Raw genomic sequence first — 26,607 nt, forward strand, 5'->3', positions numbered from 1 at the left:
TATATCTCACTTCTTACATTCACAAGGAAAATGGCTTTTCCGCCATAAGGGATGATGGAATCCTTATTGCAAAGGGATATATCCTGTGTTCATGGCAAAGGAGTCGTGTCACGATGGGAAATTCGTATGAGAACAAAAGGGGGAGAGACAGACGACATACCATAGCAAGGGTTTTTTCCGGTGGTTTTATTGGCCTTGACCAATCCTGGCGACCTTTTCTTATCTTTCCGGGAATGCAACGGAAAAACAAACACTCCTGCGATGAGGATATGTCAATATATGATGATGGCACTATGGTCCGTTTTCTTTGGTTTTTTAGTCCAGGATACAAAGTTATTTTCATAGTAAATAGTCCATATTATATGTAGGAAAAAGGACTTCATATACGGTGGGCGTTTCGCCTGATTTGAAACTTGAATTTAGTCCTTTAAAAACATCGCTATCTTCGGTAGTACTAACTGGAATATTTCCAAGTTCTGTTTCAAAGTTTGCAGTTTCTGCTAGTTTTCGTCCTTTTTTAAATATCTTCAGTCCATCCCGTCCTTCACAGATACACCTTAGTTAATTTTCTGTTGGCTGCCAACAACCATGTGCGGAATTCGTCATCGTAGCTGTTATCGGTTGAGATTTTCGACCCTAGATAGGAGAAATTATCAACGGTCTCAAGGTTGTAGTCTCCCTATCTTTATTCTTTCCTTTTGACCAGTGCGGTTTGATGTTGTTGGTTGGTTGGTTTTTGATGTTCACGTTGCCACCATATTTTGTCTTGCGCTCATTGATGTGCAGCCCAAGATCTCGCGCCGCCTGCTCGATCTGGATGAAGGCAGTTTGTACGTCTCGGGTCATTCTTCCCATGATGTCGATATCGTCAGCATAGGCCAATAGTTTGGTGGACTTAAAAAGGGTCGTACCCCTCGCATTTACCTCAGTATCATAGATCACTTTCTCCACGGCCAGATTAAAGAGGACGCATGGTAGGGTCTCCCCTTGTCTTAGACCGTTGTTGAGGTCGAATTGTTTCGAGAGTGATCCTGCTGCTTTTATCTGGCCTCGCACATTGGTCAGGGTCAGAGCTAATCAGTCTTATCAATTTCATCGGGATACCGAATTCTCTCCTAGCCTGGTACAATTTTACCTAGGCGGCCTTAAATTTGATGAAAAGATGGTGCAACTGATGTTCATTCTTCAACAGTTTTTCCATTGCTTGCCGCACAGAGAAAATCTGATCTGTTGCTAATTTGCCTGGAGTGAAGCCGCCTGTCTGTCTGTCCGTCTGTCCGTCTGTCCGTCTGTCCGTCTGTCCGTCTGTCCGTCTGTCCGTCTGTCCGTCTGTCTGTCTGTCTTTTTTTTCAGCGTTGGAAGGTGGAAAGGTTCAACATCTACTGCTGGCGTGAATTCCTTTAATGTGAGGCTCGCCGCTGCATAACTGCTATGCATATTCCTCCTATTTTGGCACGTCCGGATGTTTTTCAAATATGCTTTGGGAAAGTAGGCCTTGGGCCACCCGGCAGTGATTCAGATTAATTTGGATAAACTTAATTTGACTTTGACTGACTGAACAGAACGCAGAATACGCACTTGTGCATTTCGTTGTAGGCCTTGTTCTCCATATTTGCGGCACAGAATGGATCTACCTTGCGGGCTAGTGCAAGTTTTCGATATGTGGCCAAACTGCCAGCTCTTGAAGCATTAATGCATTGGACTCTGTTCCCGTATCCATCCAATACGTATTTTGCCTACTGGAATCATCTTTTTCGCCGCTTCCATAGGAAGATTTATGACGCTATCTGTCACCCTACGCCTGCCTAAGTTGTAGCACATGTTTGTCTGTCTGTCACACGCACTTTCCTCAGAAACGGTTGCATCGATTGAGATTAAATTTTGTGGGAAAGTGGAAAATGCGAACGCCCACGCGTACAGTGAGCTACATGCAAAAGGGGGTGCACAATTTTTTCCACCAAATATAGTTGTGTGGGGTATCAAATTAAAGGTCTCGATTAGTACTTTTCAACGCTGTATGTATGTCTGCATGATGCTATCTGCGTGTCACCGTACGTCTGCCTAAGTCGTAGCCTATATTTGTCTTTCTGTTTGTCTGTCACACGCACTTGTCTTAGAAACGGTTGCATCGATTCACATCAAATTTTGTGGGAAAGTGGAAACTGCGAAGAGCCCCATTAGTTTCATCCTAGGATCATGCAGAAATATGGGTTATGATACCGAGCAGCAATGACCTTAAAATTCTACTTTTTCTGGTTCGGTTTCATCTTTTTCTGCTTTTCTTCCCTATGTTGGTCGGGGACCATTGAAAAATGGATAATATTTTGGGCGGCGTTTTGGGCTCTCTTTAATTTAGAGATTTACCCTTGTTTGTAATTTCCCTTTTCGATCACATCAATTAAAAGGAAGTTATTGTAAATGGCCGGACTGAAATGTTTCTTTCATGGTCGCCTGTATTGCTTACTTGACTCTATGCATATATAAAACAGAAACAATCGTCATGCAATCGTTATAATATCTATGAGTATTCCATATTTGCGCCATATTAACCGTTTCCCTTTTACTTTATAATTTATAACAAATCAACTTAATTAGTAAATTATATACTGTCAGGTCTCAAAGAAACCACCCAGTTTCTTCAGATCAAACTTGTTTATCATTTGACCGGTCAAACCCTTCACTGCTTATCAACCTACCTTGTCATTATAGATCGTCGAGTCCAACCCCTTTTTATTAAAAAAAAACCCACACACATACTTGAGTAAATATATGGAGCTGGTCCCGAATCCATACAACTATATAGACAATTGAAAATGAGGGTGTCTAGTTTCCATTTGACTCGTCTTACAACTAATTTTATATCGTTGAATACAAAGGGTCGACAAATTGTGTTACGGGAGGGCATGACGAACATTTAAGTCCTGATTAAAAAATTATCAAAGCAAATAATGTCTATAATAATATTTTTTTGTTGTTCTTAGCTGTTGTCTCTTGTCTGGAATAATTTTCATTCAATTGTTGGTCATACCAAACCGCCTGTCATCACCCTGCACAAGAAGATGGTTAGTTGGTGTGTCGGCTGTTGTCATCGTCATTTTCCGGAACAAATAAATTATTCCCTTTATGGCAACTGATAATTTTGATAAGTATACACTAATTACAATTCAAAGGCCGTCTGTCATACATGCTCTCCTGTGCATTCACAAGTGAAATATAAATATAAAATGGTGAATAATGGGGGGTATGTGCAGATAGTGGTATCCACATGCGAGCATTGTAATTTCTTGATGTCTTTCTTTTCTGTGCTGGTGCTGCTACGACTTTACTACATTTTTAAGATGTCTCTTACTATGTTCGGTTGGTTATTTTCTCGGGTTAACAATCCTCAGAATTTAATGGGTATAAATATCCTTGAATTGTTTGTTATTTATGCATTTTTTGGCATCTCTTTCCTTTTCATTATTTTGAAGTCGGCTGTTAATTCTTGGTTACCTTCACAGCATACCATCTGCTTTTGCCTCGACTTCTTATCAGCATATTCTCCTTTAAGGTGTAGACCATTTTCATATAAGCACCATATGCGATATACTTGCAGCTCTAGGGAGACCTATGCATTTACAGAATTACGTCCCTTTCTAAATGAGTGCCATACCCACGTCTCCAGTTAACTGACCCGAACTCCAGCATGTCATATGAGATCAAAATATTTGAATAACAACTCACAGACAAAATAGATAACTGGCGGCTTCCTCCAGGGCAGAGGCAACTCATCAGATGCTGCCTCACCTCTGCCCTGGGAGCAGCGTGACCGAAAGTGGCAACAGGTGGTAATCGCTCCATTTATATATAACCGCGAACATGTCAATAATTCGAATTATATTGAAGTGAAATCCGTCGTATGTTCAGACCTCAACTAGACCGAAATGAATTTTTGTTGAGGATGCAGAGAGTCCTGAGTCCGCATCCAGGGGCACCCCAGAGTGTGGGATTGTTACCCACTAAAACCATCGCTGTTGTCATTTGCTTATGGATCTCTCCCTTTCGGCTTTTCTTCACCTGTGATCAGGGAGAGATAGACCTGGTGTTATAAATGTTTATCATTTCGGTTGTCAGGATGTTGATCAGCATCATTCCCGAGATGATGAACGCTGAATCATCGGTCCTGAAGGCAGAACACACCCTTCAAGTTGTTCTTCTGTAAACGGTACTCAGTTTATGTGCATTGCCTAAAGCATGCAGCGCTGTGCTGCAAACTGGGACTGCATACGGCATGATAGAATTCACCACCCTGGCTATGAGCAGCCTGCAAGTATGCCGTAGTCCTCCTTTGTTTAGCATCATCCTTGCCAGAACCATACTCGTGGTGGATGCTTTTTTGCAAGTATGCTCTATGTGCTGCTTAAAATTTAGTTTTTCGTCTATTATCACCCCCAAGTATTTGATGGAGGGCTTGGAAGTGATAATACGATTCCCGGTACCAATGTAGGCGTAATTTCTCTTACGGCGCTTAGTGATGAGGACCGCTTCCGTCTTTTCCTTAACAACACTGATTGGTTCGCTTGAGTACAACTCAGCATCTTCTAGATGCTTTGCGACTATAACCAGTGTTATATCGTCGGCGTAACCCACCAGCGTGGCCTCCTTCTTAACCGGAAGGTTAAGTACATCATTATACCAGATGTTCCACAGTAGTGGGTCCAGTACAGAGCCCTGTGGGACACCCGCGAAGACAATGCACTCCTTAGGTCCATCATCGGTATTAAGTCAGAGTGTCCGCTCTTGCAAGTAGCTATCGATAATAGCGGCGAGGTAGGTGGGAATACCAATCGTCACCAGAGACTTTCGTATAAGGTTCCAATTGGTCGAGTTGAATGTATTCCTGACATCCAGGGTCACCACCACACAATATTTTCTGGTACAATCCCTTCCATGAATCGCACTTTCGACCAAGCCAGTAACCATTTTGATGGCATCAATGGTTGATCTGGCTTTGATTTTAACTATTGGATCCCAGATGGCTAATTTCCGGAACGTTTCGCATGCATAGATGCGATAGGGCCCAGTTTTTGCACTGGTGAGTTTGACTGTCCTTAGTGGATATTAGGGCCAACGTTCGATTGTTCGTGGGTTTATTCTGAGCTGTAGTTTTCTGCTCAGTGCACACCGCTTCTAAAGATTGGAAGTGTCTTTCCAGTAAGTCGTAATGTATCCATTGGCTACAGTTCACGTGGTAACATCAAGGTTTGTTCGTACAAAGCACGTGTGACAAGTTGATGGCCGGAGAAGCTCTTCTAGGGGAGGCTAAGTTAGACTCTAGTTTTGCCCGACATTCAGCGATAAAGATGAAGGTGTCTTGAATCCGCTCTTCGTCTCATTGTCTTTTAACCCTCTTTCTGAAGATGCGTTGAACTTCTTGACCCGTCATGTCCTGTTGGCGAGTGAATTGATCTACCTTCTTCTGTAATGCCCCATGGTTGACTGCGACAACTTCGCTTCTTGATGTTCTGTGTTGAGTTTGATACACACGATGATGGTTGTTTTGATCGACCGATCACGTCGGGGTCACTAAAAGAAAATGTTGCTCCTGGTCCTGGACGTTGTCTGGAGCTCCCATTAAGGTGGTCTTCCACCGTCCAGCGTACATTTCAGGGCTCTTTTTGGGAATTAATTGCAAAGCAACCAATGAAGATAATGAGCGTTTTTTTTTATTAAATTTGCACATGTGTCGTAGAGTTCTTCTTCTTCATTAAGAAAATGTTTTAGGTTGGCCGCATTTTCCTCTCTCTTTCTCTGTTGGATCCGGAGCCTTTTTACACTGACCCTGCACTCGGAGTGGTCGATGTGTTTTTCGTCTTACAAAGTAATCTCCAATACGTCCATGACTTGAAAAATGGATAAAAATCCTTCGTTGAAGATCATTACTGTTAAGTGGGTAGCAAATTCCACCACACGTTTGGCCTAGTTCAAATATGTTGGGGCCAAAATTCAAATACGAGGTTAGAAGACTCCCTTAAAATCCTGTCGTGATTAATATTTTTCTGCTGCAACTTTTAAGTTTTTATCAAAGGTATCATAACCGTAATCCTTTCCTTTCTTCACTAAATCCTATTTCCGACTAGGATATAATCCTTGGAAAAGTTCCTTCCTTGAACACTCGACCTCGAACTATTCGAAAAAATAGAAATAGATATTTCCTCGTAAACTTTTTCACTGCTAATGCTTACTTTCCTTTTTCTTTTGTTTGACATAAAAAAAAATCAACAAACAAATAGGAAAACAACTTGATCGGATCCATGATATTCCGGACAAGAAGCCAAGAAACGTAGAGGTTATACCCCTCCCCCTACGTCTCTTGGTAAGAAGACATTGTGGGGTGATAAGAAAAACAAAAATTTAAGGGCTCGAAAATTTATCTTACGATTCATTTGATATAAGGAACAGTTATATATAAATGTAAACAGGAAAAAAAACCCACATATTATGGCCGAGTTTGTTATCCTTTAAGCTTTTATTTGTTTGTTTATTTGTGTCCTTGTCGTCCGTTTTTTTACTATGGCCAACTTGTTCAAATTTATTCACCTTAAACGTCTAAGCAATTTCAGCTGGGTCTTTTCTTTTCTTTAAAAAGAATAAACTTCTAAGACGATAAGAAGGGATACCCTTGGAAACAAGGACATGGTGACTTTTAGGGAGGATGTCGTGGGGAGAAAAACTTTTAAATAGCCCAAAATTTATAACTATGGAATTTTAATCTATTTTTTCGCCCTTTCACTTGGCTTCGTCTATAATAATAATAATAATAATAACAGAAATTAACAGCTCAAGAAAAATTTCTGAGATGGAATCGTGGTTAGGAATAGGAAATGGAATGGGGAACATTTTTAAATTCTACAATGGAGTGGTTCCCAATTTATGTTGGGTATTTTCTCTCGAAACGGGTTTTCATGCTGAAATTCCTAGGATTATAGGATGCGGTTTGTTGTTGGGATTTCAGTGAGGTTCCTAGGATTGAACTTGAGATCACATGCCATTAGCCAGAGGTTCTGGTAAGTTAAATGTTCCTTTATATAATTCCCAGAACATGACATGACTGCTAAAAAAAGAGGAAGTAAATTGCTTCCCGTTTGGTCCGATCCGACGTCAAACAGATGCAGGCTTAGGAACCCTCAATCCTTAAACAAAAGGTCAAGCTTTGGTCCAAAGTATTGGCGGGTTTACGCTCAATATAATTCGTAGTCATGTCGTGTTTTGTGAATTATATAATGGAGCGTTTAACATCTGCGAAACACTTCGGTCAGAGGTGAGGTAGCGTCTGACGAGTTCCCTTTGCCCTGGTAAGAAACCGTAAAGCCGCCTTCGCATAACTTAGGGATGCTGTATATATAGTTTTATGTGACTTGCTGGAGAGATAAACACGATGAATAGAAAGTAAACAAAAGAAATAAACAAAACATTCAGATAAAGATAGCAAAAAGGCATACATGTTTATAGTTTTAACTACAATCTAATTCACAACGAGGGGGGAAGTCCTTCTACGTACTAATGTCGGACGAATGGCGAATCAAGTTCATTGTTTTATGATTCTGTTGTTTTAGCTGTTATTAATGTTGGATAATGCAATTAACAAAGCTCTTGATATAGACGCTAATATAGAATTAGAGAAAGTAAGCTAAGCAATTAGTAACAACTGGGACTAGTAAGTTGTTTTCAGAAAGATTGGCGCAACTGTTAGGCATCTAGAAGGGCTGAGACAATATGGTTAAGGCCTAGACTTCCTGCTTTAATCTATTCACATTATAGATACATCTAATTCTTTCCTTTTCTCTTCACAAAAAAGAAAAAAACATATCTATTCACCCATCTACCCACCCACCTTCACCCGATCTGCAATCATAAAGTGTAGGAATCTCGTTAAAAGTTTTATATAATGCGGAATGATGTAAAAGAGTTTTATATGTGACTATGTGTACGCAAGCTGGCTAGCATGCTAGCTAGCTCGTACACCGCTTCAATATATATATATATATACATATATACGAATATAGCTGGCTAGAGCACAAAGCGCAAGCTGGCGGTAAAACATCAAAGGCGATTTAGTAAGCTGAGTAAATTGTGTAGAGTATGTGTGCCTTCATGTAGAGGGAAATTGTCGTTTCGTTGCTGTTTTTTTTTTTTTTTATTTTGTTTTGTGTGTGGTTTTTATATGCCATTCCATGACGCGCACATTTTACCGCCACACACTGCAATGTGATTTGCAACCCTCGTCTCCGCTATTCGTCCAGTCTACTTGCAAGAAATAAATAAAAAAAAACAAACATTAATTCTAGATAGTCCCCCAATGGAGACCCCAAAATTAAGTGATATGTTATATGTCGCTTGAAAAATGCAGCCCCAGAAAACATAAGAAACTTACAATCGTCTTTCAATTCTATTTCTTAATTCAGTTTTTTGTAGTTTTGTATTATTTTGGTCATATTATTGGCACTTAAAATCAAACCTTATTAAGAATCGGTTCTATCTCTGTCTGGCCTGTCTGTCCGTCTGTCTGTCACACCCGATTTGCTCCGAAAGGACTAAAACCGTTGTTACGAAATAGTGGTGAGTACCTGTGGTCCGTGAGTCCCTTTTATAGTGGGTGGGTTGATTTTATGTTGAGTTCAACGGGGGCTCTCCATACATGTGAAAGGGGTGTAATTTCTTTTATCAGAACATAGCAATGCGGGGTATCAAATGAGAGGGTTCAGTTAGTACTTTTCAGAACTGGTTGAAGTTTTCAACTCCATCCAACCAAATAATTTGAAAATAATCATAAAAACAATTCTATATAAAATCTAGGCCCATACCTGCTGCAATTAAAGTTAATTGTATATACAAGGTGAGGAGAAACTAATCACCCGATGCCTCGTCTTCTTTTTCTACCATAGATATTGCCCTTATAGACTTTCCGGGCTCCTCGGTTAGGTGACCCTCCCACCGTAACCTATTGAGCCGGATTTTATCCACAACCAGACACTCATGGTATCGCTCATTGATTTCGTCGTTATGTAGGCTACGGAATCGTCCATCCTCATGTAAGGAGCCAAAAATTCTTCGGAGGAGTCTTCTCTCGAACGCGGCCAAGATTTCGCAATTCTTCTTGATTAGAATCCAAGTCTCCGAGGAATAGATGAGGATTGGCAAGATCATTGTCTTGTATAGTAAGAGTTTTCATCCTATGCGGAGACGTTTCGAACGGAACAGTTTTTGTAAGCTGAAATAGGCTCTGTTGGCTACCAACAACCGCGCCCGGATTTCATCATCGCAGCTGTTATTGGTTGTGATTTTCGACCCTAGTTAGGAGAAATTATCAACGGTCTCAAAGTTGTAGTCTCCTATCTTTATTCTTTCCGTTTGACCAGTGCGGTTTGATGTTGCTGATTGGTTGGTTTTCCACCATATATTTTGTCTTGCCTTCATTGATGTGCAGCCCAAGATCTCGTGCCGCCTGGTCGATCTGGATTAAGCTTTAAATTAATCTTTAGCCAAATAAAATAAACTAGACTAAGCTAGCCCCTTCAAGGGTCAGTTTTCGCCGAAAGGCGACTCCCGATATCTAGCACAGAGGGTAGTTTCTTTCAACTCGCTTAGCCTCCCACAATTACTCCCTCATGTCGCGCGCGCTCGTTAATGAAGCGTAGCGGGGAGCTAGCTGAAGGAGGAGGGAGGGAGGCAAGATACCTATCGGACACATTTTTGGAAAAGGAGAAGTTTTGTTTTAGCACTCAGGCCTAGATATTGACATGATGCTGCGATATCCCTTCTTAATAGTCATCCACAATGATTCCATCTTAAATCTATGTTGTTTGAAATTTAAAAGAGATAAATCATGAAGACAATAGAGTAAGAAAGTCTTATGTTCCACAAGGAGATGAAACGAATTATTGTCATCTTGAATTGACATAAAAAAAAAGTAATTATGTAATTGTTTTTTGAATCATCATACTCTGCATTTTTACAGAGCCACAGATACATTTATCTTTATCCTTATTCTACCCTTTCAAAAATTTATCTCAGGTGAAAAAGGTTAAGTTTGTCTCTCACGTTGAGTTATATTGCCAAAAGGGACCTTAAAAGTGACCAGAATTGTCAACATTAATATATTTTCATTCAGTATCTTTTTGGACAAAATAACACAATGTACATAAATAATAGTTATAGTTAGACCGTGTTAACTAGACACGGATGACAGTGAAGGGATTTTTCAAATATTTCACAAAATGAAACAAAAGAAATGCAACTCAACAAACAACAAAAAAAAAAAAATCTAAATACAAAAGAGAGTGTGAGTGGAATTGTTTTTTTGATCCAACTTGGTAGTGACAACAATAAGGAAAGTAAAATAAAAATGTAATAGGACAACAATGAGCTTCTGTCAGATTCATGTTTTGTTTTTTTTTTTTTTCCTCCGTAAGAATAGAGATAACTGCACGATTCAAAATCTTGAGAGTACCACCTCCATATTGTATTGCGTCTGCCGTATATATCCAAGAGGATTTGTATCTTTTCCCGATAATTTTCACGGCTGGGCTGCAAATATTAAAATCTATGTTTGCATATGTCATATACACTAAATAACAAGAAATTGTCCCCTAATATATATATATATATGTAGGAGTAGCAGTAATATATATATATATATATATATACATATGCTTATATATTGCTAGCATTCAAGTCAAAAATTCGCTAGGATGGCTGAATGAATGAACCCCATCTGAATGAATGAATTGAAATAGATTATAAATATATAGGCACATCCACATATAGATACAATATGATAATGGTAGGAACAAAAGATACAAAAAAAAACTAACAACACCAGGAAAAATTTTAAGTACATTGTACGACACAATCAGGAGTGGACTGAGGGACGAGACGAGGGGGAGAGGGGGTAGAGAAAAGTTAACGACTATAACGACCATAGTATACATATATGCCTACACTTGACGCCATTTTGAAATCTAATAGGATACAGTAGGAACATTACATGCGTCTAACATATCTTCTTTCTATTCGTATGTAATTCTATGTTATGAATCTATAGATTATTCTAATTTATGCATATTCTGTTTTTCTCATCCTCGCCTGACATAGCATACAAAACAACGAGTGGGGATAGAGATTGAAAAGGATAGAAGGGGGAAAACGGAAAAAAGGAAACACTAACAATAAGAGCAAAACAAAAGCTCGTCCACAATTCATAGCAATAATAAATGATGAAAACTATGTTGATATTGTTGATGAGATTTTTAAATAAGTAAACAATGGTCGACAGTTGACAGCTTCATTTTTAATTATTATTATTATTATGTTCTTATATATAGGGCGTACCAGGTTAATCCTGACGTGAGTGGCAAACCCAGAGCTGCATGCGACGAGGCGCGTGTCATGGTTTACGGAGGATAATTAGGCAGTAAACCTCTTTAAAAAATCCGTAATCCGGGGTGAAGGGATCGACGCGCCTATCAGATGAATTGCAGTGACATTACACTGTATTTCAGCGACTCCTCTCCAAATACCTTCCCTACCTTTGGAGGTAACCATGGGGCAACATTAGAGCGGCTCTTCGATCTTGGTTATGCCGTCAACCACCAGGGACCAAAGACCTAGGCGTCGTGTGGTTTGGACGAATCAACTCAATGAGTTTATCATCCGCACCTATTTAGAGCGGAATCCATCAGGGTGCAGATATCGAATGCATGACGCGTTCATAACCCGATTTCGGGAACTATGTCATGTTTCGGAACAGAACGTCCTAAACTAATACCGGATGATGGTAAATAACAACCGCGTTGCCCTGCCAACTAGCCAACAAATCTTCCAAGAAGTTTCACTTGAGCCCGGTTTGGAGTCATCAACTTACCGGACTAGTCAAAGGAGCAACACAAGTACTCCACCTGTACGGAATTCCATGAACCCAGTAGCAGGAGAAACTTAGTAACTGACGATGTGACTGAATATGCTTAGATTTTCCCAGACGCTAAGCCAAAGATTCCAAAACTAAAGTATTCTTTGGCAACTAACATCATTGGCTGATTGGTTGGCTAGCGAGATTACTGTTACAGAGGTTCACAGCCTGGTCTACGTTGCAGCTGCCACGGTTAGTCGTCTCCATAATCAACTTTTTGCAGCGAATAGCAAAGGTATGCGCAGGAGGACTTTACCGTTCTGGGTGTTTCGGTTCAACAAAAGAATCGAAAAGTTGAGAACAGAGATTGGTTGTGTCATACAAGCACTTCATGGAAATCCATCACCAAAAGTGCACAGGTGCATTGCCAACATCATTGGAAACTACCATCTCTCCAATGATACGCCAATCGAAAAAATCACTATCGACGCGCTGCTGTTTGTGGATTTCTGAAAGCATGTGCAAACCCAGCGCAGACACACCTTGTGGTGGCCAAGCCTTTCTTTCAAAATCCTGTCAATTGAAGCTTCAGAAGCCTCAGGAATTTCAGCAGCCAATTTTTGGATCGTGATTCGCCGATCTTCGAGCATGATTCGCTCAATCTTCGTCGGAAATCGACGTCCTCTCGCTCTGTTGTTCATCCGTCCGATGTCCGTGCAACCGTCAGCGAAATTTCTACACCATTTACAGACATGTTGAATGCTTACTCATGTTTCCCTATACACTTCACTGTGTGGTAACTTTTTTACGTGCAAAAATCGGATGATCGCACGAATTTCGAATTCCACACCTGGCGGTGACGGCCACCGCGAATGGCTGTCAGGCCGGTAGTGACTGTCGCAGACGTACGATTGTTGGCTTGAGGATTCCTCAGAATGAAGTCAAGTTGAATGTACTATGCATTTCGAGGACGGGGCGTGCATAATTTTCAGTTCCGGGTTTGGATCTTCTACGTACGAAACAAGTATCTTGGACGCAAAAGAAGATACTTTTCTTCTTCTTTTTCTTCAGTCTTTGTCCCGTTCACAAGCGAGGTCGGCTCGTCTTTCTCGCAATTTTTCCACGATTGGTGCAACGCCATAACGATCGCGGATATCCTCATTTCGGATGTGATCAAAACATGTGACACCACTAGTCCTACGCAACATCTTCGTCTCCATTACCGCAAGACGCCGTTCATTGTCTTTTTATAGTCGGCCAACACTCAGAACCATACAAAAGTACATACTTTTAAAAGGGAAATATGATAGTTGGTTCTCAATAATAAACAATCTCTTATTTTTAGGTTAAAGTATGTTTTATTTTACATGGAATGTATATCAGAAACTATCTTTTTCTGTCCTGGGGATATCTTCCTTTCCCTTCTTGGAGAAGGAGATCTATTCTGCTCCTTCTCCTTTTTGGAAGAAGAATATATACTTAATAGGAATAGCTGCTTTCCGAAATACTGTATATGTAAAGTAAAAACATATTTCATTAAGAATTTTTCCAGAACTGGATTTCTTGTATCCTTTATATATCCTATCAATGGTAATCGTGGGTTCTTACATATCGGATAGAGCGGATAAACTGAACTTTGTAAGCACTTTAATCCGATTAGGGTTAATGCTATTGAAAGGAAAAATTTGAATCTTGATTCGAATAACAAAAAAAAAAAAAAAATGAAAGTACCTCCATTCCATCGCTCTCTATAGAAATTGAATGCGTAATCTACCCTCCCACGTATAACATCTATTTTCCTTCAAAGGAACAGCATCGGCAGGAAAATTCTAGCCGAAATTATACACACAGAAATAAAAAAAAAAAATTGACAAAATTTCCATTCTCGCTTCAATCCATCCTCCCTCCCAATATCCCCTCACAAATTTCCCAATCCTTGCCCCCTTTTTTCCATCCCTAAAATTCCCCCCCCCCCCCTTCCTTCTTGTCACACACCCTTCTTCTTCTTTCTCGCTACAATCCACCATGTTTTTTTACCCTCATCCATCTTCGTCCTACACCTGTTTATTCATCCTGCCTGGGTACCGTATAAGCCTTACCAGGGAAACCTTATAAGAGAAACACGACATACAAATGATACCACGAAAAGAAGTAGAAAAAAATTATGTCAATTCGTTGAACGGGAAACTCAATACGGTGCGACGACAGTGCCAACATTTGTAGAGAAAAATATCCTTGAAATGCAGGACACGTTGAAATAAAAGTACAACAGAAAAAAAAATCAAATGAAATTCGAATACAACAACAAGGTAACGAACTTTTTGGGGAGTTGGTTAACATTTACAAGAAACCGTCCCTCGTATGTAGACTAGGTTACTTCTATGTGCTCCTTTTGCACCTTTTTAACATATTCAATTGATCTGATAAATAATAAATGAGTTTAAAGAGGTTGAAGATGAAGGATAATTTGCATGTATCATTGTACGAGTTGTACAGACAAATCTACACGTCGGCATCAGAACACCATTTAAATTAAGAAGAGAGATAGAAAAGGAGTCAACTTTACTGTGTACTTTCTTCTTATATCTGTTTTTCAGTCGTAAACAAATCCGGTTGCTTCAGATGTGAATGTTTCCTGTTTTTCTTTAGTGACCAATTTATGATGCCGAACTCTCCCTAGCTACTTTTCTTAGACCCATCTATACCACGTGATCATAGTATTTATCTACCTTGAGTCTAAGACAAGGGGATGCCCTATCATTCACCCTCTTCAAACTGACCCTGGAAAAGCTAGTCGATCATGCCGATATTAATGTGAGAGGCAACATCCTTTTTAAGTCCACCCAACTACTAGCCTGTGCTGATGATATTCACCTTGCTCTGCATCTTTGATTCAGCAGCCCTTGTGCGACGAGATAGGGTCCACCGATTCGCCGATCTTATTTCGCTCCATCGTGTCTTCAACGGGACAATATCCGCAGTATCCTTAGCGAGTCTCCGATCTTGAACACGGCCATCCCACCTTTTGACATCGTTCCCGTCGCGAACGAAGCTCCAGTCCTCGCCGCTGCTCTTTACCCTGACACTTCATTCATCCGTGTCAGTGGCCCCGGGTTAAAGGTAGCCTTCCCAACTAAACAGCTAAGTTGGTTTACTTTCTCCTCTGTCCTGTGTCAAACTGACAACAAACAGCAATACACCGGCCGAGTGAAAGCGTCTTTCAAGGTTACTGATTCTCACGAATCTAATGCCATCGCGAATCCTTCTTTCTGGCCTGAAGAGCGCACCAATTCGCGAGTAAATTTCAGGACAACCCGCTAGCTCAGCAACACGATGTCATCTGGTATCTCTAAAAGCTGGCTGGACGATACCATATTAAACTCCGAATTCTCCGAAGGGTACTCCACTTTCCGTTCTGCCAGAGACCGGGAAGCATCTCGTAGCTCCACCGGCGATGGGGTCTTAATTGGAATAAAAGGTACACTACGCGCCAAATCGTCTTCTCCTCCTCTGGCTCTCCTGATGACTGTGTTGTTCTTCGTGTCTGCCCGCCCAATTCCCTCCCGTTCATTGTATCTTGTATATACGTCGCTCGGCCTTTTCACCTGTACGAAAAATTTGTTGACAGTTTGTCTGCACTCCTTACTGTCAGATTCCTTTCCATCCCTTTCTTCCTTTTGCGGAGGTTTTAACCTCCCCATGCTCCACTGGCATCTTAGCCTTCCAATTCCTTCCAACAACCTCTTATTCTTTCCTCATACTTTCTTCCTTTATGAACACTTGCTCTGTCCTGAATATCAATGCCACTAAAAACTCCTTTTGCCGCAATTTCGATCTCTTCCTTTTCAACCTCCCCTCACTTTAAGGCTATGCCCTCCACTGTCAAGTCCATGATTAATAAAGTTCATAAAAGGTACCTGTTGAGCGTCGAAACCGCCTTTGCCCGCGGTAACTTAAACCCGTTTTGGCCCCATGCTTCTCCTTCTTTCATTAGTTTCGCTGACTCACACTGCCAGATCCACACAACAAACCTGCGACCTTCTCTACTCCTACTTCTCTTCCGTGTTACCTCGCCCAACCACTCCATCCTCTACGCCTCTTCTAACTGCTGACTGCTCCGAACTTCTGGTCATTCCTCTATTTACACTTTCCTTGGTTGAGTTCCTCATTGGTAATGTTGACACCAATGTCGGATCTGACGATGATAAACTTCCTAACTTCTTCCTTCTTGACTGTAAAAAACATATTTCCCTCCCTCTGTGTATAATCTACAGTAAAAGTCTTGAAGAATGCTACTTTCCAGATCTTTGGAAAGAGGCTCATGGTTACTCATCGTCCTTCTCTCTATGCTCTGGTGTTCCCCAAAGTGTTTGCTTTACGCAGACAGCCTTAAATTATTTACCTCTGTTTGGTTTCCGCTGAACTGTGCTCTCTTGAGGTCCAAACTTGACATCCTGGTCTGTTAGTGTTCGATCAACAAGCTAACACTAAATGTCAGCAAATGCCACTGGCTATGCTATTCGTTTAAATCCTTCCCAACATATTCTCTTAATAGACAACCTCTTTCACCACTGACCTCCTTCCAAGACCTGGGTATAATATTCGATTGAGCTCCTACTCCGTTGATATCATCAGTCGAACTTCCTAAATATCTGGTTTCCTACCTCAATTCAGGTCTCCTTAACGCTTTCCAGCTCCCTTGTCAGAAACGTCCTTACATATTGCTGTGTAGTCTGGTCCCCGTTGCGAGCTCTTGGCTGCTTTCGAGGGAAGAATCCTCCGAAGAACTTTTTGGCATCTTATATGAGGATGGGTGATTCGGCAGGCTCCATGAGGCGGAAATTTCTGAGCGATACCAGGACCGTCTGGTTGTGGGTAAAATCGAGTTGAATAGGTTGCGGAGGGCGGGTCACTTGATCTGTGTGGGGGTGGATAATCCAGCCTGGAAAGTCTCTAAGGGCAATATCTATGGTAGAAAAAGAAGACGAGGCAGATCATGCCTGAGGTGGAGAGATGGCGTAGGGCAGGACGCCAGACAACTTTTAGAGATATCGCATTAATGAACCTCGGCACAAAACCAGGATGTCTGGAGTTCCTTACTAATGCAGGCCTAAACCGGATAACGGTTGTTGTGCCGCTGATGATATTCGCTGGCAGCCTTTTGACTGCGAAATCGGTTGATTCATAATTCGCTCAAAGCGGGAAAATTAATTTCAATTTATCTTTTTCACTGAGGTGAGATCGTTGGCGTTAAAGGCCATAAGCTCAGTTTACGGTCTTCTTGCTGCATCTTCAATGTGACGAAGGGTTTAATGGATAGCCTTTGGTCTCCAGACCCTCATGAACCTCCTGTGTATGGTGGATGTGGTCCTCACCGCCAATATTTGGTAACCTGGTGTTCTCCTAAGGGAGAGTGTATGTGAAGATCTTCGCCCTGTTCTCCACGAAAAGGTTCTTTGTCGTGATGTAGTCCTACTCAGATTTTGGGATTATCTAGAGTTCCCTACTAAGGCATGCCTAGGCCGGAATTCTCTCTCCCCGCCCCATCTCTGTTCTTTTCTAAGTAATGCGATTTTTTCAGGATCTTTTCGGTCTCTAAGTGAAGGGAAACTTTCTGTGGAACATTGATTTATGAGGACTTGTTTCTTGAGGCAATCAATTTACATCGACTCTCCTTGTCCCTATTCTATATCCTTGGATTTAAATAAGCTAAGTCCTGTTACTGGCTTTATCTACCTTCACTCGTGCAACTATCATTATTTAGTGCAACCAGGCCTCCCTAGCTTGTATAATGGGATGCAGTACTGCGATTCTGGTTCTCAATACACCCAGGATCTGGCTGGCATCCCCCCCCCCCGGTATTACCCCATCTTAAAAATTTCTTGATGATTAAAATGACAAAAATATGGATTGGATGGGAATTAACCAAGATGTTGTCCATCCTAGCGTCATCATCGATAATATCTCTCTTGTGTTTCGTTTCGCCCTCTCATCTACTCTCATTTTTCGTCCTTACGAATGCGAAACATCGAATGAAATAGGTAAAAAAAAAAAAAAACGAATAAATTTGAAAATACGTTCAGAAATTGTATAAAAAAGTATGTCCCACGTCTCGAAAAACCGACAGACAAACAGATAGACGATTTAACTATGAAGGACAGAGAAAGGCAGGGGAAAAAAGAGAGAGAGAGAGGGAAAAGTGTGAAGTTGTGCAAACCTTGCTACTCGTTGCAGCATCACATCGTTCATTTGGCGTAGTTGATGAAATGAGGAACTTTGGTATCCACCCACTTGTTTTTAACTTATTTTGCTTTCTCTACGAAGGCTAGTCGTTGAATTTTTTTCCAGCTTCCTTAGCTTTTCTTTTACTCTCTTTCTTTTCCTCTCATTCTATCTCTGTTGCTATCGCATCAGTTCTGTAAGTCTCCTATATCGAGTTGTGTTCGTTGTCTCACTACTCGTCGTCCTGCAAAAGGAAGTCTTTAACGTCACAACCCTCTTTCTATAAAATCCTGGCTGGTTAGTCTATCCTGATTCGGTTTCTCTTTCGTCTGCAGTTGCCTGCGCTTCTCCCAATTTCCCTTTTCGTACTAACCAGTCGGCTGCTTACCCTTCTCGCATGTATTGTGCTCCACCTCTCTTTCTCTCACAGTTCCTCAATATTTCTCCCATTTTTAGTGTATATCAGAAACTGATTAGGGCGCGAGCAGAGAAAGTCAACCTTCTACCTTTAAACTATTTCTCTTGTTATGTCGTCCTCGTTGGGGGTTGTTTCTGGAGCTATATACCGGCAGCATAGTCTGAAAAAGATATATTTGTACGTTGGGTATACCATTTTTACTCTATCCTCTTTACGCTTCTGTTGTCCCGCACTCTTAATCCCTAAGAACGCTATAATTTGCAAAAGGACGATGAATACGCATAGGATGAGAATGTGGGAGTCGATAGCGACTGAATTGAACCCTTAGACTGTGAGCTCAGTGCACTATGTTTCAGGCATTGTTTACCATCGTGTAAAAGGGATGAGAGATGGGGGGGGGGAGGGGGTGGTGATTGCTATGAGGCAACGAGTATTTCTCATTCGTTCAGTTGAAAAATTGAGATAGTTGGGTGGGCGGTCGGTCTATGCAAGCCTAAGCAGCGTTACAGGCCAACCGAAGCTGGTGGATGCCCTTGGCTCATGCAAGGATATGCCGAGGGGAGGCAATGACAAGGGGTTGACTGGCTGATTGGTTGTGTGGAAAATAATTTTCTTGCCCTCCGTCGCGAATGAAATATAAATGTTATTGTGAGAGCTACTGAACAGCGAGAGCGAACGATTGAGACGATTGAGAGTCAGAGGGAAAAGGAAAGTTAAAGGATGCTGTGCTCCGGTTCCTGGATATTGAAGTTTACTTTCCATGTAGTCATCTCTTTCCCGCCCTCTTAGATTTTTTTCTGCCTCTGGACTGGGAGTCGATTTTTTTCTATAAGAGAAGATGAGGGGGGTTTTTAGGGGTGGTAAGTGATACAGAAATGATTTAAAATTTTCAATAGGATTTAAAGTATGCAAGCCGTGGAAGATTGTAAAACTAAGAGGGAGATCGAATGAGGGGACCGATCAGTTCGACGGGAAAGGATGTGAGGTACGGAAGAGTGGATACGATTGGTTTTAGTTTTAGTTTAATTTCAAATCTCTCCCACTGTAGGGGTTGATTGGTGATGATGACATTTTTGTCCACATCGGCATTTCTTATGAAAAATTTACTTAGGATTATAAAAAGGATGTGAGGGGTACTGTGGAGGCAAGGAAGATTATAAGGGCGAGAAATGGAGATGTTGACTAATTTAGATGAATGGCTGGCTGTATTATAAAGGGTAACATCGGGAGACCCCGACTATAATTCGATGAAGACTCTCGCTCCCCCTCGGTTTTAAAATATATGAGGACAAACCTTCTCCTCTCCTGCCATCTTTGATTCGTCGCAAAAGTTTTCATTAGTCTACTTGATCGCAAAATTATGGGGGGGGGGGTGGATATGCTCTCTTTTAACATTTCAACATTCATACTGCTCGTTGTTTTCGTAATTTCTGATGAAGCTTCACGTATGGAAGACGTTCAATAGATGGACGAGGGGGAAATGTCCTGGGGGTTAGAAAGTATGGAGCAATTTTTTTTTTCAATGGAGTCAACAGGGCAGGAAGAGAATTTGAGTTCTGTTTTAGATTCGAAACAAATTGCGAGCTGGAGATGACAGGGACTAGGCATAAATAAACTGTCCAACAGGCTCTAATACAATCAGGATGCTCCAGGCTATTGAAAACTGGCGGAAACTTCAACTAATGTGTAATTATAAGTTCTAAAATGGAATTAGTGTGGGATTTTGCACATTATTTGGGCTGTATTTGGCGAGATAATTTTATAAAGATAGCTTCCGGTTCGAATGTGTCTGGATCAACTATGGCTGGATTTGTCATTTTTTACTCCCGGCTGTACGTTTGTTCTTTGTCATATACATTTGTGGGGGCATTTTTTTCCAATCCATTTCTGTTTACCATTCTAATTGATCCCATTTTCATGGGAATTCTCTGAGGTTATCAGATTCCTGATAGCTCTTAATTGATTTTAAAGCTGTTGTCGTCCCTAGCCTTCGAAATTCTGCAAGTAACCTGTCTGGTATCCCTTTCCTTAACATTTATACCCTTTCAGTTTTCGGTTGAACTACAACCAACTTTTCTCATTTTTTGTGTACTCTCGACCTGATTTTTCAATTGTTACTCCTTACCTTTCCCCGTTTTCTGTATATACTATGGAAGACGAAGAACAACCCCGACTTTCGGCTCTTACTTTTTTTTTCTTGCGCCTTAAAAGCAAAAACCCTGCATTTATAGTCGTCATCATTACCATCATCGCATGATATTGTCTCGGTCATTGCTCCTTTATCCTCTTTTCATTTTCCACATTTCGATAATGATGATTATGACAATGCAAGCTTGATTTTACATTATTATATAAAGAAGAAGAAGTAACGCGCAAATGAAGATGGCGCTGAAAATAAAGAAGAACTACTGGAACCTAAAAAACTGTTTCACCTGCAAATTTGATCCTTCTGCAGGTCGCTTGAGATTCCAGGTGCACTGGGGAGACGGGTAGCCAGCCATTATGTTAACTATGAATAAAGGAGAGGGGGGAGGGCGGGGGAGAGAGAGAGGTCAGGATTATTTTGGAGTAGGAGACCGATGATGTGGCTTATGTCTGTATGGAAAATATATAATAAACAGACCGGGGCGGATGGGCGCATGAGAGCGTTTGGAGGAATTGTATGAGATGGAATCATTGCTTTAGGTGCTATTGCTGCTCCTGACGTTGTTTGTAATAGCGCGGTGAATGTGGTGGTGGATGACTTTATGGTTTCCTCACAAATAGCACGTGTAAAAGTAATTATCGTCTGTCATAAACTCTAAATTGAATTTAACTTTAAATTGTATTTCTGGAAGGGGTTCAGCTGGCGTTTTGAGAGTTTGGTAAAGATTGTGTGTAGATAGCGTCTTGCAATATTAAAACAAATATGCAACTGTTGCTATGATTTGAAAGAGACCAGTCACTCTTGGTCATAGAGGGCAGAGTACACATTGTGCACGGTAAAGAAGGTCCGTGACAGTTTTTTTTAAACAAGTTTGAAATTGAGGTCCTTTTTCCAATTTTGGCATCCTTCCTTGCTAACCATGCCAGCTTGATCACAAACAGTATGTGAGGAATTTTTAATTGGGGCAGGGTATATCGAGTGTGGGATCTTCAAACTTCCGAAAAAAAAACCGAACAGGCCCCAACGAAGAAGACGATTTTTCAGGATGAGTTTTCCGTTCCGTGCATGAACTAGCAGTTCGTAGCCCAATTCGGCCAATTTGGAAATGGCGCCCTACGTAATAATCGTTGGCGCATCAATCCATTTGGCCTTGAAGTTTGTTAGAGCACTTGATTCAAGAATGAAAAAAAAAGCCGAAATCGGGTCCCATTTAAAGATTTTGATGATTGGTGGTTGATCCCGAATGATCTGATCGATCAGAGAAGGTGGATGCGGATCCAGGGCTCCCTCAAAGCAAAGACAAAATCAATAATTTTCAGCCGGGTTGGACCTGAACTAGGACTCTCGTCCTCAATATAATTCATATTCATTGCGAGAGTAAACAAGACCGCTCTCACCACTACCATGTGCTACTCCCATATAACTGTTCACTCCATGCTCCCCTGCGTAGAGTGTTATAGATGCACATCCTGTTGAAACCCTACTCCAAATTGATGAAAAGCAGGTGAAGTAGCAGTGTAAACACTACACACTACTCCAGAATGATCCGAAAGATGTTAATGTGGATGGTCCCGCGGGGAGAGTGTCGAGACCAGTGGTTTTCTCCCGGGCGGTATACTCCAGCGTTCCGTCCAATTAGGCCCGAAATATCCAGTTCATTTGAGGAGGCCGATCAGACCGGATACTGCGTGGGACTCATCTGAAGTAGCTGCTGCCATGAAGCCTGACTGCAAGTTATCTGATACCATGGAAATCGGGATGGCTTTCTGAGAGCATATGTTTTAGGAGAATTTCTGGAAGCTATGCTCTCGACCCGATTATTTGCAATTTGCCCCTTTGTGGGATTTTCATGATGGTTGTAGTTGTGCCCATCTCGCTGACAGGGCTCATTTTGAGCTCAAGCGTGGAGTTGAGTTGTACAACTCGAGCGCTGTACCCCTTAGTTGCGCTAGAGGGGTTAAGGCCTTGTATTCACTGATATGAATGTTGAGCCTGCATTCGTTATAAATCAGTACCATTGTGCCAATCATGGCGGGGCTCTGATTGTGATCTCCAAATAAATCCGCGACCGAAGAGGACCGAGGGATTATGTCTATACTGCAGGTACTCACCCAGGACCTCCATGTTAGGTGACACGCGCTTCGCTCCACATATGGTATTGATGTAGCTATCCCTCATAAAAGCAACATTGAATCGAGGTACAGGGGAAATAAGGTGAACTATTATATTAGCCACTGGCTCGGGAGCTCAAAGAAGTCTGCCGTATCCCGAAAGCGGTTGTAGTTAGTCCTAGTGCTAAGTGATAACTTGCAACATAATAATTTATTGCAGTAATTTCCAATATTTGTATCTTATTATTCTTATTTTGATAATTACAGGCTAATAAAATGGGATTGTCACCATTTTTTTGCCATAACGGGGATCCACTGACAACACCACCACCTGCACATTGTGGAATACCGCCATACCAGTTAGATCCAAAAGCAATGGGTAAGTTTTTACTTTGCTCATTTTTTCTTTATATTTCTTATATATTTATAATATAATATCTTTTTAATTCAATATAATATGTTTTTTGGGTTGGATAAAAATTGTCTGCCGAATTAATTACATAAAAAAATTATTATTTTAATTAAAAACGTGTGTTGAAGGTCTATTTGAAAAGTCATAAAATTTATCAATTTGTTTTGGAAGAGCAGATGTCCTGCGTGGCGCAGTATGTGACCTGGTCGAAAGGGCATCCCGATGAACACAAGCTTCGCAGCCTATCCCTTACAGACCTGCCGGACGACAAATTCTTCGATAGTCTTTTGCTCCTTTGGAAGTATGGCCATTTGAATGCCCTTGGTCGCGCTAACATAGATAATGGCGGGCTTCCTGATCCCTGCCTTCACCCCTGGCCTACTCGGGTTTTCTCCCTTGTTGGGTTCAGATTTGGTTTTTTTGGGAGCATTCTTCTCATGCAGGCAAATCTCCTCTGCTCTTCGTTTTCGTGACTCCAATTAAGCTGGTCTGTCCTGAATCTTCTTCAGGGTCTAATTTGGTGTCAGGCCTTCCTTGATGTCCCATCTTTTCCGTTTTTGGGTGTAGTCATCTGGGTTTCAGTATTTCGGAGATGTGCTTCCGCTTGACGTGTGCATTAGGGTCCCGCTTGTATGGTTGTAGTTTTCTTTGTTTCATTTGATTCTCACGAGTATGGGGTTTAGGAGGTCCGCTGTACCATAACCCTGGAGCACGGTAAGGTCAAACTTACTAAGGCGGCCAGATATCGGTGAGGCGTCGTTCGAATAGAGTCAGCTACTCCCGATTCGAAACTATTCAATGGGCATGGTTCGCATGACAGCCTGGATTGGGGAGGTGTTTCTCGACTCCAGCATTTTGTTGTAGGATTTGTAGTAGGATCACCTCGTATAGGGTGTGGCTATCATCGCTCACTAACGGTCCTGGTAGACGAGAAGTTTGGTCCTTGGAAAGCCACACATCATCTTAGAAAGGAGAGAGCTCACTCTCAGTGAGAGATAGGTTGGCCCCCCGGGGAGCTACATTCCGTGTCAGTTTATCCTGACCCCATCCGTTTCCTTTTCATTTTGCTACTCATATTCACATTATATCTGCTCAGTTTTGATCCCGATCCAAATTCATATCTTCCTCAAACTTCGTATCCGTACATTAGAGACAGACTTGTTGGGCATATTCGCGAGTCATTTTTCTTTTACGAGCCAAGTCAAGTGAGGGAAATCAAAAATAACCGAAAGCAAAGGACGCAATCTAATTTTTCTCTCTACATTTTCAAGTGGATATGTAAAAAAGACATTGGCGGTCCTGTCGTTGAATCAAAGATATTTCCTTTTGTATAATATCGGCTCCTTAATGTCGACACACAATGACGAGGATAACAACAATACTAATGACGATATTTGATAGGTCGACAAGTTTCTTTTCCATCTAGGTCCTCGGGAGTCCTTTCTTCTTACCATTTGTACTGCTGAATATTTTTTTCCCCAATTTGGTATTGGTTTTTTTTTTTTTTTGTGTTTGCCGAAGTTCTTTTCGTAGTTTCGCTTATTGGATCTCTTGACTTTCCTTTTCATTTCTTTCAAAAAACTGGAGAGTTTCACGGAAAAATGACTGAATATTTGATATTTATAATATCCCTTATTGATGGTCAGCCTTTTCCTTCGTTTTTGATTACACCAGGCGACGGTATTTTGTTCCCATTTATTATTTACGGTGAATTTAATTCAAGTTTATTTCAATTGGAAATAAGTGGTGAAATTGGAAGAATATGATGGATTTGATTTGCATTGAGGAGTCAAAATGACGATGACAATGAAGGGCAATTAGAAGGACTTGCTTTTGTCATTCATTATAAAGAATAATTCTGGATTCTCGCAAAAATATATTCTTATTTATATAGTATTTCTGGAAATAACTATTCCCTTTTCCTTTTTGTCTCACGGCCCATAAGTGGCTATCATTTAAAAATAAATCCTTGCATCGTCTCCACTAAGATCCTCTATTGTATAATGAAGAAATTTTAATCATTTTTTTTATTCCCATGTTGAAATGAAAATCTCATTTTCAATCGGGAAAATGAATTGAAACCCCTTTCCTGCTTGGAAAAATATAGTCATAATACGTCATGGGTGCGTTCTCCCTGCATGTACGCTATTGTAAAGAACCCGCATGTCTTTCAGCAAGCGATTAGCGCGCCCTATCTATTAACAAGGATAATGATTACACCACATGGGTATTATCTGGCACTTGACAAATTTTCAACTAGGATTTCTCTTTGTTTGCTCACTACTTTCCCGGGGAGTATAAAGTTTAGTATGTGGTGGTACTACCCCTGTTGCAAATGTCTACTGAAAATGTTCCCTATCCAACTCTGGTAAACTTATCAAACCCCTTGTATCTTCTGTCCTTGTAATTTTACGCATACTGCACTTTCCACCTTATGATTATTATTTCTTTTCTGTGTCATCAGAAACAGAAGAGGTGAAGAGAGTATAAAAGCGTGCCACCAACCCGGAAGGGATGAAATCAAGGATGTGGATTTGTCTCTTGTGAGTCTCTGGCAACTGAATAAGGCTTCAACATGGAGGCTCTCTTTCGTTGGATTACCATGGAATAGGAACATTTCACCACCGTTTAAAAAAAATCGATTTTAATTCAAATTGAGGGCTTAAAAAGTAAAATAGTATCCTGTGTAAAATATGCGATGGTTATCGGGCCCAATTAGAATGTTTGAACGGCGTCCGAGCGAACGGTCGTCCTTGCAATTTTTTTATTTTCGCTCAGATTGTTCAGATATGTTCGCAACAACGAGGGTAGGGTAGAGTCTTATGATGCACGCATAGCGCCATATGGCGAAAAGGTCTATTATCCTTTTTGATGAGATGAAACTGATAAGCTTGTCCTTTGGTTATAATTTAGATGCTGGAGGAGACTCGTGAGCCGCAGGAAGTCTGTTTTCCGTGGATGGAAATTCGGGATTTTTCATTTGTAAATGAGCTAAAAGTGAGCGATACTAAAAGCCGTTTAGAAAGATTGTTATACGAAGACTCAAAAGTCAGGTAATGGCTCCACTACTATTGTTGCTATCAGCGAAGGTTTCGCTATCAGGCCACCTACCGCACTCCCCATGATGGTCTCCTTCCTCGGGAAGAAGCAGAACCCATTGCTGAACGGCGTGGTAAACGTTCTCCCTGCTAGCACTTCTCCTTAATTAGGTTCAGCTCCCTTTACTTGAGCTGCCACCCCTGATTCTTCCACCTATACCGTTTTTGCAGGTACCCCAAATACTTACTTTGGAACTTCGCCTGTAGCTCCCGGATTTGGAGCCATTGTTTTGTCGCGGGTAGATCCTCCTTGAGTCCTTTGCTCATTGATGGCATCCGAAGCCCGCGCTGGTTCAAAAAATGTGCAGATTGC

The 26,607-nt window shown here is 41.1% G+C and overlaps 1 protein-coding gene across 5 annotated transcripts in view; it reads left to right on the plus strand.

Annotated features, from left to right (window-relative positions):
- LOC119660910 (protein pangolin, isoforms A/H/I/S) overlaps window positions 1-26,607 on the plus strand; it is a 160,892-nt gene that overhangs the window by 53,264 nt on the left and 81,021 nt on the right. For all 5 annotated transcript variants that reach the window (XM_038069871.1, XM_038069870.1, XM_038069873.1 and 2 more), the window contains exon 5: window positions 23,052-23,163. In XM_038069871.1, the coding sequence (XP_037925799.1) occupies window positions 23,052-23,163 (112 nt within the window). The remainder of the gene's footprint in view (window positions 1-23,051; window positions 23,164-26,607) is intronic.

Source organism: Hermetia illucens, chromosome 7, assembly GCF_905115235.1.
Source record: "Hermetia illucens chromosome 7, iHerIll2.2.curated.20191125, whole genome shotgun sequence".
NCBI classification, from domain to species: Eukaryota; Metazoa; Arthropoda; class Insecta; order Diptera; family Stratiomyidae; genus Hermetia; species Hermetia illucens.